Source organism: Lemur catta, chromosome 19, assembly GCF_020740605.2.
Source record: "Lemur catta isolate mLemCat1 chromosome 19, mLemCat1.pri, whole genome shotgun sequence".
In the NCBI taxonomy this organism is placed as follows: domain Eukaryota; kingdom Metazoa; phylum Chordata; class Mammalia; order Primates; family Lemuridae; genus Lemur; species Lemur catta.
The window spans coordinates 9,696,812-9,711,678 of record NC_059146.1 but is presented as its reverse complement, the minus strand read 5'-3'; the positions used below and the strand labels follow the sequence as shown (position 1 = coordinate 9,711,678).

Sequence of the window (14,867 nt, the reverse complement as noted above, 5' to 3'; positions counted from 1 at the left end):
TTTATTGATGTATGCTAGAAATTTTTTGGGGAAGTCCTTAAATATATAGGACTATGGTATCATTTTACTCTTTAAGGATAACTTATAAAAACTGAGTTAAGAATTTGCTTTAGTTTATCAAATCAAAACTTAGAATGCTAATTAATTTTAACCGATTACTTTAAATCAAAATAATTTCTGATCTTTTAAATAAATAAAATCAGAAATGTCATTGGCCCTTATTAACTGATTAACAACAAAATATGAGTTATTATTTATTATTGCTTTTGAGGCAATTAGAAATTATTTCCTCTTCCAATTAAAGACAAAGGCGGCTCAGAACCATCCATAAACAAAGTTTACACTAAGTAAATATAAATTTTAGTTTAAGAATGTCACAGCTCTGAAAGAATTGTCTTCCTAGAATACTCCAGATGATTGATTCTTATTTTAAATTGCAGATTATGTTGGGTTTAAAAAACAAAAAACAAAACCAAACCAAACCTTACCTGATACAGCAGTGGGCCAGATAATGTGGTTGGTCTAGGAGATTTTTTGAGGACTTAGTAAGGAGAAATTGCTATTGTTGCTATTGCATATTTAGGCTTCTCCTTCCATAAAAGCCAATTCAGCATAATATCTGCATTACTGATTGTGGAAAGAAATGCTGTCACTCTGACTGAAGCCTCTCAGGGATTAGAGAAAATGTCACTAATTTGTCATTGTATCTGAATAAGAAGTAGAAAGCCATTCACATTCATTCAACAAGAGCTATTAAGCATTACTTATACAAATGTAATGTATTGCACTGGAGTCAGAGAAGACAGAAATAAATGTAATAAAAGATAAAAATATAATAAAAGGATGGGTAAGGCAAGGCCATTGGCCATAAAAAACTTAGAATCTAGTTCTGTAGGAAGACATGCACATAATGGACTAAGTTAGAGAGCAGAATAGCAAGCTAGTAAGATTATGATTAAAAAATAATGTGGAAATGGAAATGTTAACAAGTAAACTCTATGACAAAAATAATTTCATTTTTGAATTGCTATATTACTATCAAAAATCAGACACCTAAATCTTAGTTTTCCATTATACTTTATCTTGGAGAACACTATTATGGCTAGTCACAAAATTTAACCTTTAAATTAATTGTGTTCAGTTGTGTAAATAAAAATGAAAAAAACCCAAAGCTATTTATGACTGTCTCTAAACAACATTAAAAGGAAATAGTATATTCTAGACCGGAAAAGAACACATTTAGAGAATTGAAATTAATATCTCAAGCTTACTCAAAATCGTGTTTTGCACTGTCATTTCTTATAAAACTTGAGATTTTTTCTGTACTTATCAGTTATGAACATTTTCCCCTGTATATCAGTTAGGTTCACACAGGCGTAGGTACACTCAAACTGACCATATTCCCAGTGGGGAAGGTTCCATGTGATGCTCTCTGTGAGGTGAATATATCGGTGCTGGACTCCTGCAGCATAGTATCAAGTTAACCCTTTGACATGTCCCAAGTAGACAGTACTTCTGCAGGCATTTCACAATTAATCAGACAGGATGGCATTCTTACTTTAGCAATGGTTTTACGCACTTCACTATACAGAGAACTGACCAGCTGATAACGACAAATGCCCTTCAAAGACAAACGCTTAAAGATTGGAGATGGTCTGAGCAAAGGAGAGTTTCTTGTAGTTATACTTTTTTACAGATGAAAGTGATTAACAGCACCCCTTTTCAATGCAAAGATAATGAACAATTTTCAGGTACACAGGCAAGAATAAAGACCACAAAGGAAGTCTAATCAAAATGTACAATAAACTTACTGAGAACAGACTAAATATTTCCACATAGAGTATGACCAAAAGTTGAACTTACCTGATCTACTATCCAGAGGTCCAAAGTCCAAAGAATATTTCACGACGTGATAGTTATTCCACACATAAAGTAGGTTGTCCCTGGGGTTGTAATCCACAGCTGCAATGTACTGGTATGAATTTGGAAAGGGTACATCCACCAAACTATCCTTGCTTTGGTCTGTATTGTAAATGTAGTCAATCTTATTCCCAGTGGCCTCATTGTCATCATCCTCATATACAGATTTGACCACATACAGAATCCCACAAATCATAAACGCATTGGAAGCTGACCTTTTATCATACGCAGTATCCCATGTCCCTTCGATCCGTAGAGTGTAAGGGTTCAATTGACTAATGACAATTTTACCATTGTTTTGTTCTGTTGCATAGATTACCCATAGCCCATTCTCATCCACTGCCAGGTCTATGTCAGATTTGCCTCCCCATCGGTAAGGGGAGGTGTCGTGGTAATTAGCATTTGCTATGATAGCTTCTCCACTCTTTATCCTAGTCCGCAAATCAAACTTCACTATGTTCCTGGTGCGCTCTTTGTTGAAGAACAAAGCTCCGTCATACACTACAAATCCCGTGCCGTCCACCCTGTGAGGGAGCTTGTAGGTGGTAGTTGGCCTTCCAGCAATGAAGTCATCCTTGGAGGAATACTCAGTCAGGGTATCCGTCCTGTAGGGGGTCCAGGGCATATAGTAAATCTTGTCAGAAGCCTGTAGAGGATCTTTGCACCATGCCCCAGATTGGTGGTCGGACTCAAACAAATGTTCACTCTGGTATACTCCTTTTAGTAGTCCAGGACAAAGAAAAACTGTTGGAAGGGAAAGAGTTAAAATAATAAATATATTAATTTAATATTTTTGTCATATATTCTTATTTTTCACCAAATGGAATGCAACTCTAATAAGAGATACCCACTACCACTTATTTTTCCGCATTTCTTTTGAGAACACCAAGTATTCTTCCACATTAATTTTAGATTTTTTTCAAAATCATCTTGATTTCGTTTACCAAAAAAATTTAGCCTTTTTACAAGTAGCTGTACTTCCCTGTGATTTTTACCTTTGGAAACATGTGTTATAATATCTCTCGATATATGTGTCAGATGTGACATATATCTATGTATTCTATAGACTTGTAACAAATACAAAAGTTTATATACAATATTTTTATTAGTTCACTTAAGAACATATCTCATTTGGAAATAAAAATATATTGTTTTCACTTTGATGAAATTAGCTATTTAATATTTACCATTAACAAACAGATGGATATTTCATCGTAAATTTTAAAAACATAAAGGAAACTAAAAGCCCTGCAATATAGGCCACTGAATCCTCTAGCACAAAGGCTCTCAAAGCTGCTACAACACACACAGAGCATGCAACCCACACAATTAAAAATGAGTGATGGATGGATACTGGAAGGAAAAAGAGAGAGGAAGAAAAAGAAAGGAAAGAAGGAATAAGGAAAGAAGAAAGGGTGAAAGGTTACAGAAAAGAACCAAAGATCTAGATTTTAATCAGTTAAAATGTCCTGTTAAATACAGTAGTATTGGAACTTAAAAACATGTACCTTTTTCTGTTACATGAGAAGAGCATTAAAAAACAAGATTACTTGCTATAATATTTAGCTGCTCATACTTCAGAATGAAAATGGGCAGGAATCATTTGATTCGCTTGATTTTTAGTATGATTCAGTAGCATATTGTGTGAGTGTGGTAAGACAGATTGGCTGATTCATCTGTAATGAAGGGGCTATAAAAGCAATGTTTCCCAAAGGATGGTCCTTGAAGCACCTGTTTCAAGTCAGATGATACCCAGAAAGAAAAAAGGGATCCTTAGTCACACATGCTTAAGAAATATCATATTAAATATAATTGTGGCAGAGATTCTAATAGCTTAGGTACATTAGTGAATCTCCAAGGTCGAAGTGGGGAAGTTGAGCAAATTTCACAAACTAATTTAATCATGGAACCCTTTTTATAGAGCCTCTTTGGAGTACAGTGTTCTGCTGGACCTGCTATAGGAAACACTGCCCTAATATATTTGCAAAGCAAACACACTGAAAAATAATCATGCAATCCACTGTTACGTTTGAAATGATTATAAGTGTACTGGGTAGAGAAATTAAGAAATTACAAATAATTTGGATGTTGACACATTTTTTTAATGATTAAAAGATTATTCTTTCAGAATTAGTGATCAGCTTTTTAACAGAAACTATAAGCACAGATCCAATAGAAAGATGAAACTCAGCTAGGTATTGAAGATTATTGAAAAGAAAAGTACATTATTAAAATACCAAAAGTATTACTTTTAAAGAAATGAAAAGTATAGGGGGAAATCTGACTACCAAAATCTTCCACAGCAAAGATAAATGGCCAAAATCATTTTATCATCAATAATAATATTGGTGATTATTAAAAATTTCTCAAGATTTTTATTAAATAATATGATTGCCATAATTATAAAGGATAGGTACCCACTGTTGTAAAAATTTTATATAGCTTTTATGTTAAGGTTAATAATCAGCCCTTGATTATTAAAGTAATTTGCTTTAGGGTACTTCAAAAGACTATCTCCCCTTTCCCTCCAATAGTTAAAAATTAATGCAATAGGGGAAACCACACTAGAGCTATAGAAAATTATCTAGTATAGAAATAAAAACAAATCTAAAGCAATCACTATCCATCACCATCTGTTTGATTTCTAACTACTTAAAAATGAAGAGAAATAAAATACACTGTTGAAAATTTTAAAACTATTTTAAGATGAAAGGACCAAATCAGCACTGGTCAGTAATACAGATTAAAGTGAAGCTGAGCAGCAGAAGTAGTAAATAAATTTTCATAAAATAGATAAGAATTAATAACAAAATTATTGTAACTAAATGTTAAACTGTTAAATAACTTAGCCTATAAATAGTATATAATTTATGAAAGGTATTTAATTACCTTTTTGTTCCACTTCTATTGGAGAGAGAGAAGTAAAGAGAGAAAGGAGAAAAGAGAATAGATTAATGGTACGGTATTGGCCAAGCACTTTTTATTCACCTCTTCCAAACTGAATGTAAATAATTTACTTCACTCACACTTGCTTTATTGAATGTTATATGTTTTCATAAAACCCATTTCTCTAAGACAATTATTTTTTAAAAAATTATGTTATAAGCTTTAAAATACAATACAAACTTTGAAAAAAAGGCAAAAGTTGTCAATTATCAAAAATTATCAGGTCAGATTAAATAAACATACCATTCCAAACTATAAACATAGGAAATGAAATATTCATAATTAGAACAATATTTCCATTTGAAAGACAAGTCAGCAATTATACACAGAAAACTTCCATATAGTTTGGCCAGTGTCACTTATAAATATTATAGTTGATACCACTATTTATGTAATAGTCTAGCTATTTATGCATCTCAAAGAATGGATCTTCAGAAGAAACTACACCGCAACTCATTTCCTAAGGCTTAAGATTTTCCATAGCTTATCATTCTTCTGAGGAATGCACCTCATGAGACTACACATGACCTTGGAATACTGTTACCCTGAATAAATAAATTTAGAATCCTTACTGAAGAAATGTCCTACCTCCCACACATCAATATTTGATATATCATGGAAAAATACTGTGTTTCAGAACAATCTATTATCAGAAGGTTGATATAAATAACGAGCCACTAGTTCTGGCCTTTTCTGAAATTCTTAACTGACCGAACATACACTTGTAAAAAATGTTATGTTTATGTACCTATTTATGTACCTCTATTATTATTTTTAAGGTACTGATCAATATGAGTCAATGAAAATTCTGGGAAGTTGTAACATATTCACAAAACTCATCAAGTGACATCTTCTTTATCTTATAAACATTTCTTTCACCAGAGACAATTTCCTAATGGGAAAAAGGGACCAATGAAAATGTCAGGGAAGACTGGGTTCACACAAACTTAAAAAACCACTGATTACAAATGATATAAAACTAAGGCAATTTCAGCAGAAGAGATGAAGTGAGATATTATGTACAATAAATACATTTAAAACTCTAACAAAGTCTCAAAAACAAAAGAGAAATACCATTTGGAGTAATTACATTTGGATGAGATTTTCGTGCTTTGATCTAAGCTCTTATGTCTTCAATTATTGTCAGAACCATACTCATTTCTAACGACTTTTTTGTTAGTTTGCTTTTGGAGACAGGGTCTCACTCTGCCATTCAGGCTGGAGTGCAGTGGCGGAATCATAGCTCACTGCAACCTCGAACTCCTGGGCTCAAAGAATCCTCCTAAGTAGCAGGGACTACAGGGGCATGGCACCATGCATGGCTAATTTTTAAATGTTTTTTTTTTTTTTTGTAGAGAAAAAGGTCTTGCCATGTTACCCAGGCTGGTCTTAAACTCCTGGGCTCAAGCTATCCTTCTGCCTTGGCCTCCCCAAAACGCTGGGATTATAGGTGTGAGCCACCATGCCTGGCCTCTCTCATGACTTTTTTGAAAACTCAGTATCACACATCAGAAGGGAAAACTAGTGTATAGTAAAAGGTATGCCTAGAAAGTTGCAAATGGGGTTATCAAATTTTAGGTCTCTCATCTCACTAATTTACAAATATTATTTTTAACAATATTTCTTTTTACAACTCTATTATACTGTCATAATTTATTATCATCCTCAATTAATCTTTACTGAGCAACCACAGGGTTTACTGGACAATATGACTCACTATAGGCCAGTCAAAAGCTTTATCCAGGAGATGCACTTCATGCTTAGACCAGAATACTAATAAACCTGTGTTTAGTGTGACAACTGCAAGAAGCATAGCCAAGCACCTTAAAACATTATTTAATCCAACAGTCTCAAAAGTTTGGACTTGAGGATCATTACAATGAAGATTGAGGGTGGGGATGAAAAGACCTAAGTTGACATTTTTCAACTACTAGCCGACTAAGAAATTTCCAGAACCAATTTAGTTCCTTGAAATAGCACTCTCTCTCTCTCTCTCTCTCTCTCTCTCTCTCTCTCTATATATATATATATATATATATCCTTTTGAGAATTATATATGGGGGTATTTACATTCTAAAACATAAAATGTACACTCATAGAATTTTAGTCTGCTTTCCCAAAATCTCAGTCTTATTTTTGATGGCAAATATCTTAACATCTTTTGTGAATAATATTTTTCTTCAACAAATACTAAATGAGGAAGATAGGGTAAGTGACAAAAAGTATTGATAAGGTATCTACTATGTTTTGTAAATATTATCCTACACTTAATGGAAAATTTCATTTTTCAAAGAGCCTTAACCTCGATTATTTCAACTGTCATTTGATAATATTTTGATTTTAATTTTCCTTCCTGGTCTAATTTTAGAGAAATTGGCATAAGCTATAGCGTAAATAAAGCTTGCTTCTGTTACTTGCTGGTTACTCAAAATTAAGATTTATTAGGCAGGTCTGATTTGGAGAAAATTATTATGGTCTTGCCCATGTCATGACTGGCCATAGCTCATTTATCACTTATTTGATATTTTCAAGACTAAAGTAAAACGGTCCTATAATGTAAGCTGAAACAAGCACACACAAATCATACTCCCATAACAAAAACTGGCAAGGCAACATAATTTGTTGTTGAAAAGCTTAGCAACATTTAGGACTGGCCAGCCATTGCCTATCATCTAATTCTGATTCTAGAAGATTCTCTTCACTGAAAAACAAATTGCATGCATACAAGAAAAACGCACAGCACTATAGCCTTCACAGCCACACAATTCCTGGCACATAATAAATACTCAGTGAATGCTCTTAAATACGTAATCCAAATAACCATGAATAATTGTGCTTCTTGATATTTTCAGCATGTTATAAGAGAAAAAAAAATGGTGAAACAGCATCTGGATTTACTATATAAAATCATATGTTCAATGCATTATCTTCATAATGTCTCTGAATATTTTAATGGGTGGGGAAGAAAATAAAATTTATGAGCAATCTGTATCTCCAACTCATTAAATATAAAACTGGAGGAAAAAAGAAAAAGAAGAAAAAGTGTATGGATGGTCTTGTGGGTTATATTGGCAAGAAAAACTTGTTGCTATAAAATAGCCTGCAATGCTCTAAAAATATAGGCCTAAAATACTCCCCTCCCTCCTTTCTGTAATGAGATCATAAATAAACACATTGTATGATGACAACTGTGCTAGGCCTTCTTCAGGATCTCCTGTACTTCAGTCTGGTCCAATATCCTGAATTCTGATATTACAGCTGTCATAGTTAATTTCCCAGCCTCTTTGAAACTAGTTTGTCTCCTTTCCTCTCTTCACTCTTAATCCCCAAACTATTTTTATTGTCCATTCAGCCTCTATAAATATGTTTATATATTTCCTTAAAGTGATTTCATTGTTGTCCTTTGTCAAACTTAATGTCATAAGCTATATCCTGTGGTTAGAGTAAATGACAAATTCAAACTACAGGGAATTTTTTTCTGTACAAAATAAAGAAATAGGAAAAAAGGATTAGTAAGTTTTCCCTTTATTTTGCAACAGTTCATAAAATAAATATAATATATAGTCATGTTGTTGTTTAGAAAAATAAGATGTTTCTAGTTTATTCATTTCTGTCCTGTATGCAATACTTTTGAATTGCATTCTTTAATTAGAAAAGGTATGGATCAGAGAGCATCTGCATACATCGCCAAGCGTTTTCAAATTGCATCACAAATTACAGAGAAATAAATTTGTTGCATGCCAAAAATTGTTAATGCCATAACTAAGACTATGAAGTTGGATCTAATTCTAATGTTTAAATTTTCTTTTCTTTTAAAATGTAAGTCATAGAATGCATTTCCTACCTACAATGTAAAGGTTCCAAATAAGTATCCTCCAATAATATAATCTGTATTGCTATAATATAGAAATAAAAGGACATTTCTGGGGGACTTAAGATAGTTATAAAATATTAAGTAATTTATAAACACATTTTTTTTCCATTGAAATCTGGTAATATTTTTAACAGAATTATTTTCCTGGTCACATTTGGTTTAGACTATTAAACTACATTTGGGTACCCTTATCATACACCAGCTGAGCAGTTAGGGAGATGGCAGAAAGGCAAACTAAGTAAGTAATAAAACGTCAGTCTTGGATGCAAATTTTCTGGTACATAATACACAAAGTTATCTGTAAGTGCATAGTCAAAAATTCATGATGGGTTGAGCATCTCAAATACGAAAACTTGAGATCTGAAATGCTCCAAAATCTGAAACTTTTTGAGCACTTACATGATGTTTAAAGGAAATGCTCATTGGGGCATTTTGGATTTCAGATTTTCAGATTTGGGATGCTCGACCATATAATGCAAAGATTCCAAAATCCAGAAAAATCCAAACTCCGAAACTGTTCTGGTGCTAAGCATTTCAGATAAGGAATACTTAACCTGTAGTTTATATTTGAGTAGAACATTGTAATTTAACAAACTGTTTTCACGTGAATCATCTTATTTAACTCTTCAAACAACAATGTGATGTGGTGTTTATTATTACCATCAGAGAAAAGGAAACTCAAAAGGTTAAAGGATCTGAGACCAACTCTACTACACTGATAGGTGGCAGAGTCCTATCATTTGTCTAATATCATACGATGGCTCTCACAAGATACAGACTCAATGAAACATAGTTTGATGATTCTGCTCTTGCTCTCCACTTCTTCTTTGTCACCAAATCCATGAAAAAGTATACATTAGAGAAGATAAAAAATATAAATGGAATTTCCCTGAGGGGAGGTAATATATCTGTTATAACATTCATTCATTAAACCCTGAAGTTTTGCATACAGTACTAGTAATATTTAAATGTCACAGCAAGCGTATGAAGCAGACATTCTCATTATCCTAACTTTTCAAATGAGGAAACACACAGCATGGCTCTGTGGTTAGTAAGTGGTAGAGCTGAAATTCCAATCCAAGTTTTGATCTTATTGATTATTGATCTTTGATAAGATGCAACATGATGGTACTCCTCTCCTGTGCCCAACATACAGAAAGAGCTCAATTAATACTTGCTATGCCTCTATACAATCAATAGATTTCACTACGGTATTTTCAGAGAAAGAAATTAGATGAAACACTTTACAGTACTCTCACCCCTTGAGACTAGTGATGCAAAACATCTCTCAAAGATGATAAAATAATAGGAAAAAAATGGCTCCACATTTGTTGGCCAGGGAAAACAAGATTCCTCTTATCACTAGAAACAAACTCATGCTGAATATCTCACGTTCTGATAATCCTTATTATTCTAAAACAGATAATACTCTCTTTTCTTTCATTTCACTTCAGCCAAAAAGTATAGAAGCACTTCAGAAAATAGAAATAAAAAGATTTGTGAAGTTCATTAAAATTTTTTGTATACTGCATATCAAAAATTCTGACAGACATATGTCTCTTTCAGTAAATAAAGTGCTAATCCTTTATTTAATGAGAGACAGAAGTAATCTCTGCAGCTCAGCTTCTAAATTATGTTTTTAAAATAATACTCATGCATCAATGAATAAAAGTGCCGCTCAAGCACCTTGTATTACAATGGCTTTTTATAATGTGTTTCCAAAATTAACGCCTCCTAATGAATTTCATCCTGGAGTGTATAGATGGAAAATGTCAATAATTCATAAATGCTTTCACTAGCTACATTCTAATTTAAACACTTAAATACAATATCTATAGATGCTGTAGAAAGGGAGACGGCCTTTTGTTTTGTATTAACATTCCATTCCACTGATGGATCTGTAAAACCTTTCAAACTGCTAATTTAGCCTTTCAAAGAAAAGGGTGCTATTAGTAGACTCTTTTGAGAATCTATTTATAATAGCTTTAGTAAAAATAATAATTTGTCAAAGTTATTATAGGTAACACTTAAAGGCCGTTATGTCATTTGGTTCATCAAAGAGGTACCCCTGTTACAATGATCTGTCACCACTATGTAATAATCACATGGTATTTGGGGTTGCTAAACAAAGGCAGAGTCACTTCAGAGTGTATGAGACTTTTTATGCATATTTATATATTAGATCCACTGAATGCATCAGTGGAGCTCCTGCTATGTGCAAGGCACTGTGTGAACACAAAGACAAATAATAATGATCATAATACCTACTAGTTACTGAACATGCACTATGTGAGCAGTCATCATACGGATCATTTTATTTCATTCTCATGGAAACTCATGACTTTGGTGCTATTATTATATGAACATGTTACAGAGGACAAAATGACTCATGCCTTAGGGAGGCTTTAGTCTAATGATTGGTGATTCCCAGTACACTTATTTACCAAAGATAAGCTATTCTTAAATGCTTTCAAAGGAACCTGTGTAAAGACATTAAAAATAGAGAAGAATAGAAGTGAATGGCACGGCACATCAGTTTTTCTAAAATCAAACGTCCTATGGAAAACGCCATCCATTTGCTCTTAAGACATGTATTTTTGACAGATTCTTATTACTGGGTTCTATACATCCAGCTTAGGATATGTAACAAATATAGTATTAAAACCACTATGATGTGAAATTATATGAATCTAGATCTAATCCTAGAAAATTAGTAAATACTTTCAAATTAATATTCCTAGGGCTTAGGGGCTGAAACTTTATCAGGTATCATTTAGTTTCAACTGATATTTTACAAATGAGAAAAATGAAACCAGAGAATTAAGATATGAGCCTCAAATCATCACCTACCTTTTAATGCTTAATAGTATTTAAAAGAAATTACTAAGTAATGTGATAATTCCTGATTCACTTAACAATTTTATGTATCGTGAGGGAAGAAACTGCTATCCTAATTTTATTAAGAAAAACCAGAAGTCAAGTTACTTTACTTCTGACAGATTATAACTATTTATAAGTCTTTACCACAGATCTCAAAATCTTAAGAATTAATCTTGGAATTGAAAGTTGCTACCACTTCATGGAAGAGAATGGGACAATGAAATTTACAAAGATATTCAGTAAGGAATAAGCAAAACAGTAACGATAACCAACATTTTGAGGAATAGCCAAGGAATGCTGAGGAGCTACGACATACTCTGCAGGATTCTTTAGAAAATATATGTCACATAAATTCTATAAATTATAAATAGGTAGTATCATCATTTCAATATTACAAAGGAAGAAATTATGGTACAGAAAAAATAATAGTAAAAAACAGTAAATGGCAGACCCAAGATACAATGCCAGGGTTCTGACACCAGAGCCCAAGTGCTAAATCACTATCTTTCATGTGCAAGCTACCATTGCTCAGCAACTCCACTGATCGACAAAGGAAACACTGTTCCCAGCTACCCCAATTACTCTCTAAATGCCACTGGTGCTTTATCTAAGTTATATTCAGCAGGTATGGAAATGATTTGATGGCCTTCTCTCAATGAAGATGTCTGATTGCAAGTTCACAAGACAAAACCTTTTCAAAGTTAATATTAATATCAATAACTTATCTTTAAAAAAGTAGTAACACACTGCGTTAGGCTAAAGAATCTCTTTTCGGGGTTATCTAGTATTTGAGATCTCTTTTCAGATAACATACATTTCTTGCAAACATTTAGGGCAGTATCAGATTCTAAACTCACAAGGTACATGTTGGTCACCTGTAAGTAGGGATCCAGCATTTGACGTACATCAATAATGTCTGAAGAGGTGAAAGAAATGTAGGGAAAGAAGAATTTAATATGTCACTGAGAAAGGAGCATGTGTAAAACTATTTGCTACTATTTTTCTTACTTGAAAGAAAAACACATGTTTTATTTATTATGCATTTTGGAGTAAAATTATAGAAGTAGCAGTTTTCTCATGTAGGTCTTTGTGTTTCTTCTTAAATTCTTCAGTGACCACCATAGTGCGTCTGTGACAATTTAATAGCATGATTCCATTGGTCTAACCAAATATAGTTAATTGGATAGGGAATAGCTTCTATCTGTTTTTCATTCTTCACAATGGATTTAGTTCTGTAATACTGCAATGTTTGACGCAAGAATTACAGGGTCCTGGAAGGGACGGAGGGTAAAAAGAAAAAAAAAAAAAAGAATTGCATAGTGCATGCTACTAGCAATGGTGGCATATTCTTCTCTGTTTTCCTTATGAATTTAAGTTCTTCCTTTGAAAAACAGTAACAGAAAGAATGAACATTCTTTAAAAGATGATTATAAATTAAGTAGGTCAAAGTTGAGAAAGAAATGAGCAGGCAGCCCTTTAAATGTATATGTGATACAACACCCAAAGCTGAGAAATTGAATTTAAAAAATAAAATACACAGAAAAACAACATAAAATATGCTTTCTTTCCCATTCTTTAGCCAACATCTGCTAGGCAATTCACTAAATGCACTTTTTGTTTGTTTTAGTGAAATGTGTCAAATTAGAGGAAAAGAGCCACAGTTTTAGAGAATAAAACAAATGACCACATTATTCTTTGCTCTGTTGGACCACTAGCAATATACTTTATAGTCTATTTAAACTGACTAGCCCACAACTGTTTTTTTTCCCTGAAAAACCATCTGTGTAGAAAGATCATAAAAATAAATTTGCTAGTGAGATCACTGGGGAAGAAACTACCAAAAATATAACATTAGATGTAATTTTCTTATAATGAAATAAACTTCTTTGTAGATTAAAAAAAGTGCTTGGTATCTATTAAACTGATTTTGATACTTACTGAATTTTTAATTCCATATTCTTATGTATATATGTAAATACCATTACTATGTAAATATTATTACGTCTTCCACACAAGGTAATCTTTTAAAAAATATATATAACTTTAAAGAACAAAAAGTTTTCAAATAGAAGTTATATTTTCTCTGGAACTTCTATGCTATGACAAGCTCTGTTAACATACAAAAAAGTAAGCTGTCTGTGTCCAAAGCCCCTATTTTATTCACTGCTGTGTTCCATCACCTAAAACAGTGCCTGGAATATAATAGCTACTCATTAAGTATTTTAAATTTGTTAAATTAATACAAGGGTTCTCTATGTTACATGCTCTTGAATAATTGAAACAACTGTACTTGTATTAAAAAAGGCAAAATAAAAGAAAAAATAAAAATAAAACAGGTATGTGGATTGTACAAATGCTATACTTAAGTGAATATTTTCTGAATGAAGTTTAATACATGCATTATTTTTGGTTAATATTCTAATTAATTTAAAAAAATCCCCAAACCAAATAACCATGTTCTGCTGTATAATGCTACATTTTAAATAATGAAAACAGAAAACAAAGTCACTTGCATTTTGAGGCATTTTAAACATAATTGAATACATAATTTTGAAACAAGAAGGATTACTAGCAATAATAGCCAACAGTTATTGAATGTTTTCTATGTGGAAACCCATACTATTAAGTTACTTAATTATGAAAACAACTTTTTAAGGTAGGAACTATATTATCACCATTGTAAAGATGAAAAACTAACAGGCAGAGAGTTTAAATTACTTGTTCAAGGTCACAAATCTAGTAAGAAATAGAGCTAGGCATTTATAGAAGACAATCTGGCTTCAAAGTTTATGCTGTATGGATAGTCTACAGTCTCTCAAGAAGATTACAGATCATTTTATACTGAATATTTTCTCTTATTCAGAAAATAAAGTAATGTAACAGTTTGATGCCCTATTTCAAAGTTAGTGGATTTGAAAAATATTAATATATTCAAAGGTACGATGTTCTGAATGAAATCTCAAGTTGTGAATTGCGGCTGGTATGCCACACTGTATATAAAAACCATGTGGCCTACAGAATCTGGCATCTACTTCCAAACAATGACATATTGTACACATTTGGAAGCAGAGTGTGGAGGTAAGTGTTAGGTTTCTGAGATCTATCAGGTCAATGTTACTAACCACAAACAATAGCATCTTAACCCACAAGTCTCTCTCAAACATCAGTGCCCCTGTTATGCACGCAGCACAGATTTATCACACCATGGTCAAGTTCTAGATTCTACTGTGCTTATCAATTTTAGAGA

General features: G+C 32.6%; 1 protein-coding gene across 3 annotated transcripts in view; it reads right to left on the bottom strand.

The window, feature by feature from the left end:
• The window catches only part of ADGRL3 (adhesion G protein-coupled receptor L3), a 352,909-nt gene that overhangs the window by 241,872 nt on the left and 96,170 nt on the right, over window positions 1–14,867 (bottom strand). For 2 of the 3 annotated variants that reach the window (XM_045531770.1, XM_045531771.1), the window contains exon 3: window positions 1,864–2,664. In XM_045531770.1, the coding sequence (XP_045387726.1) occupies window positions 1,864–2,664 (801 nt within the window). Of the gene's footprint in view, window positions 1–1,863; window positions 2,665–4,809; window positions 4,825–14,867 lie in introns of all 3 variants that reach the window. The other variant, XM_045531773.1, reaches the window with a different exon arrangement.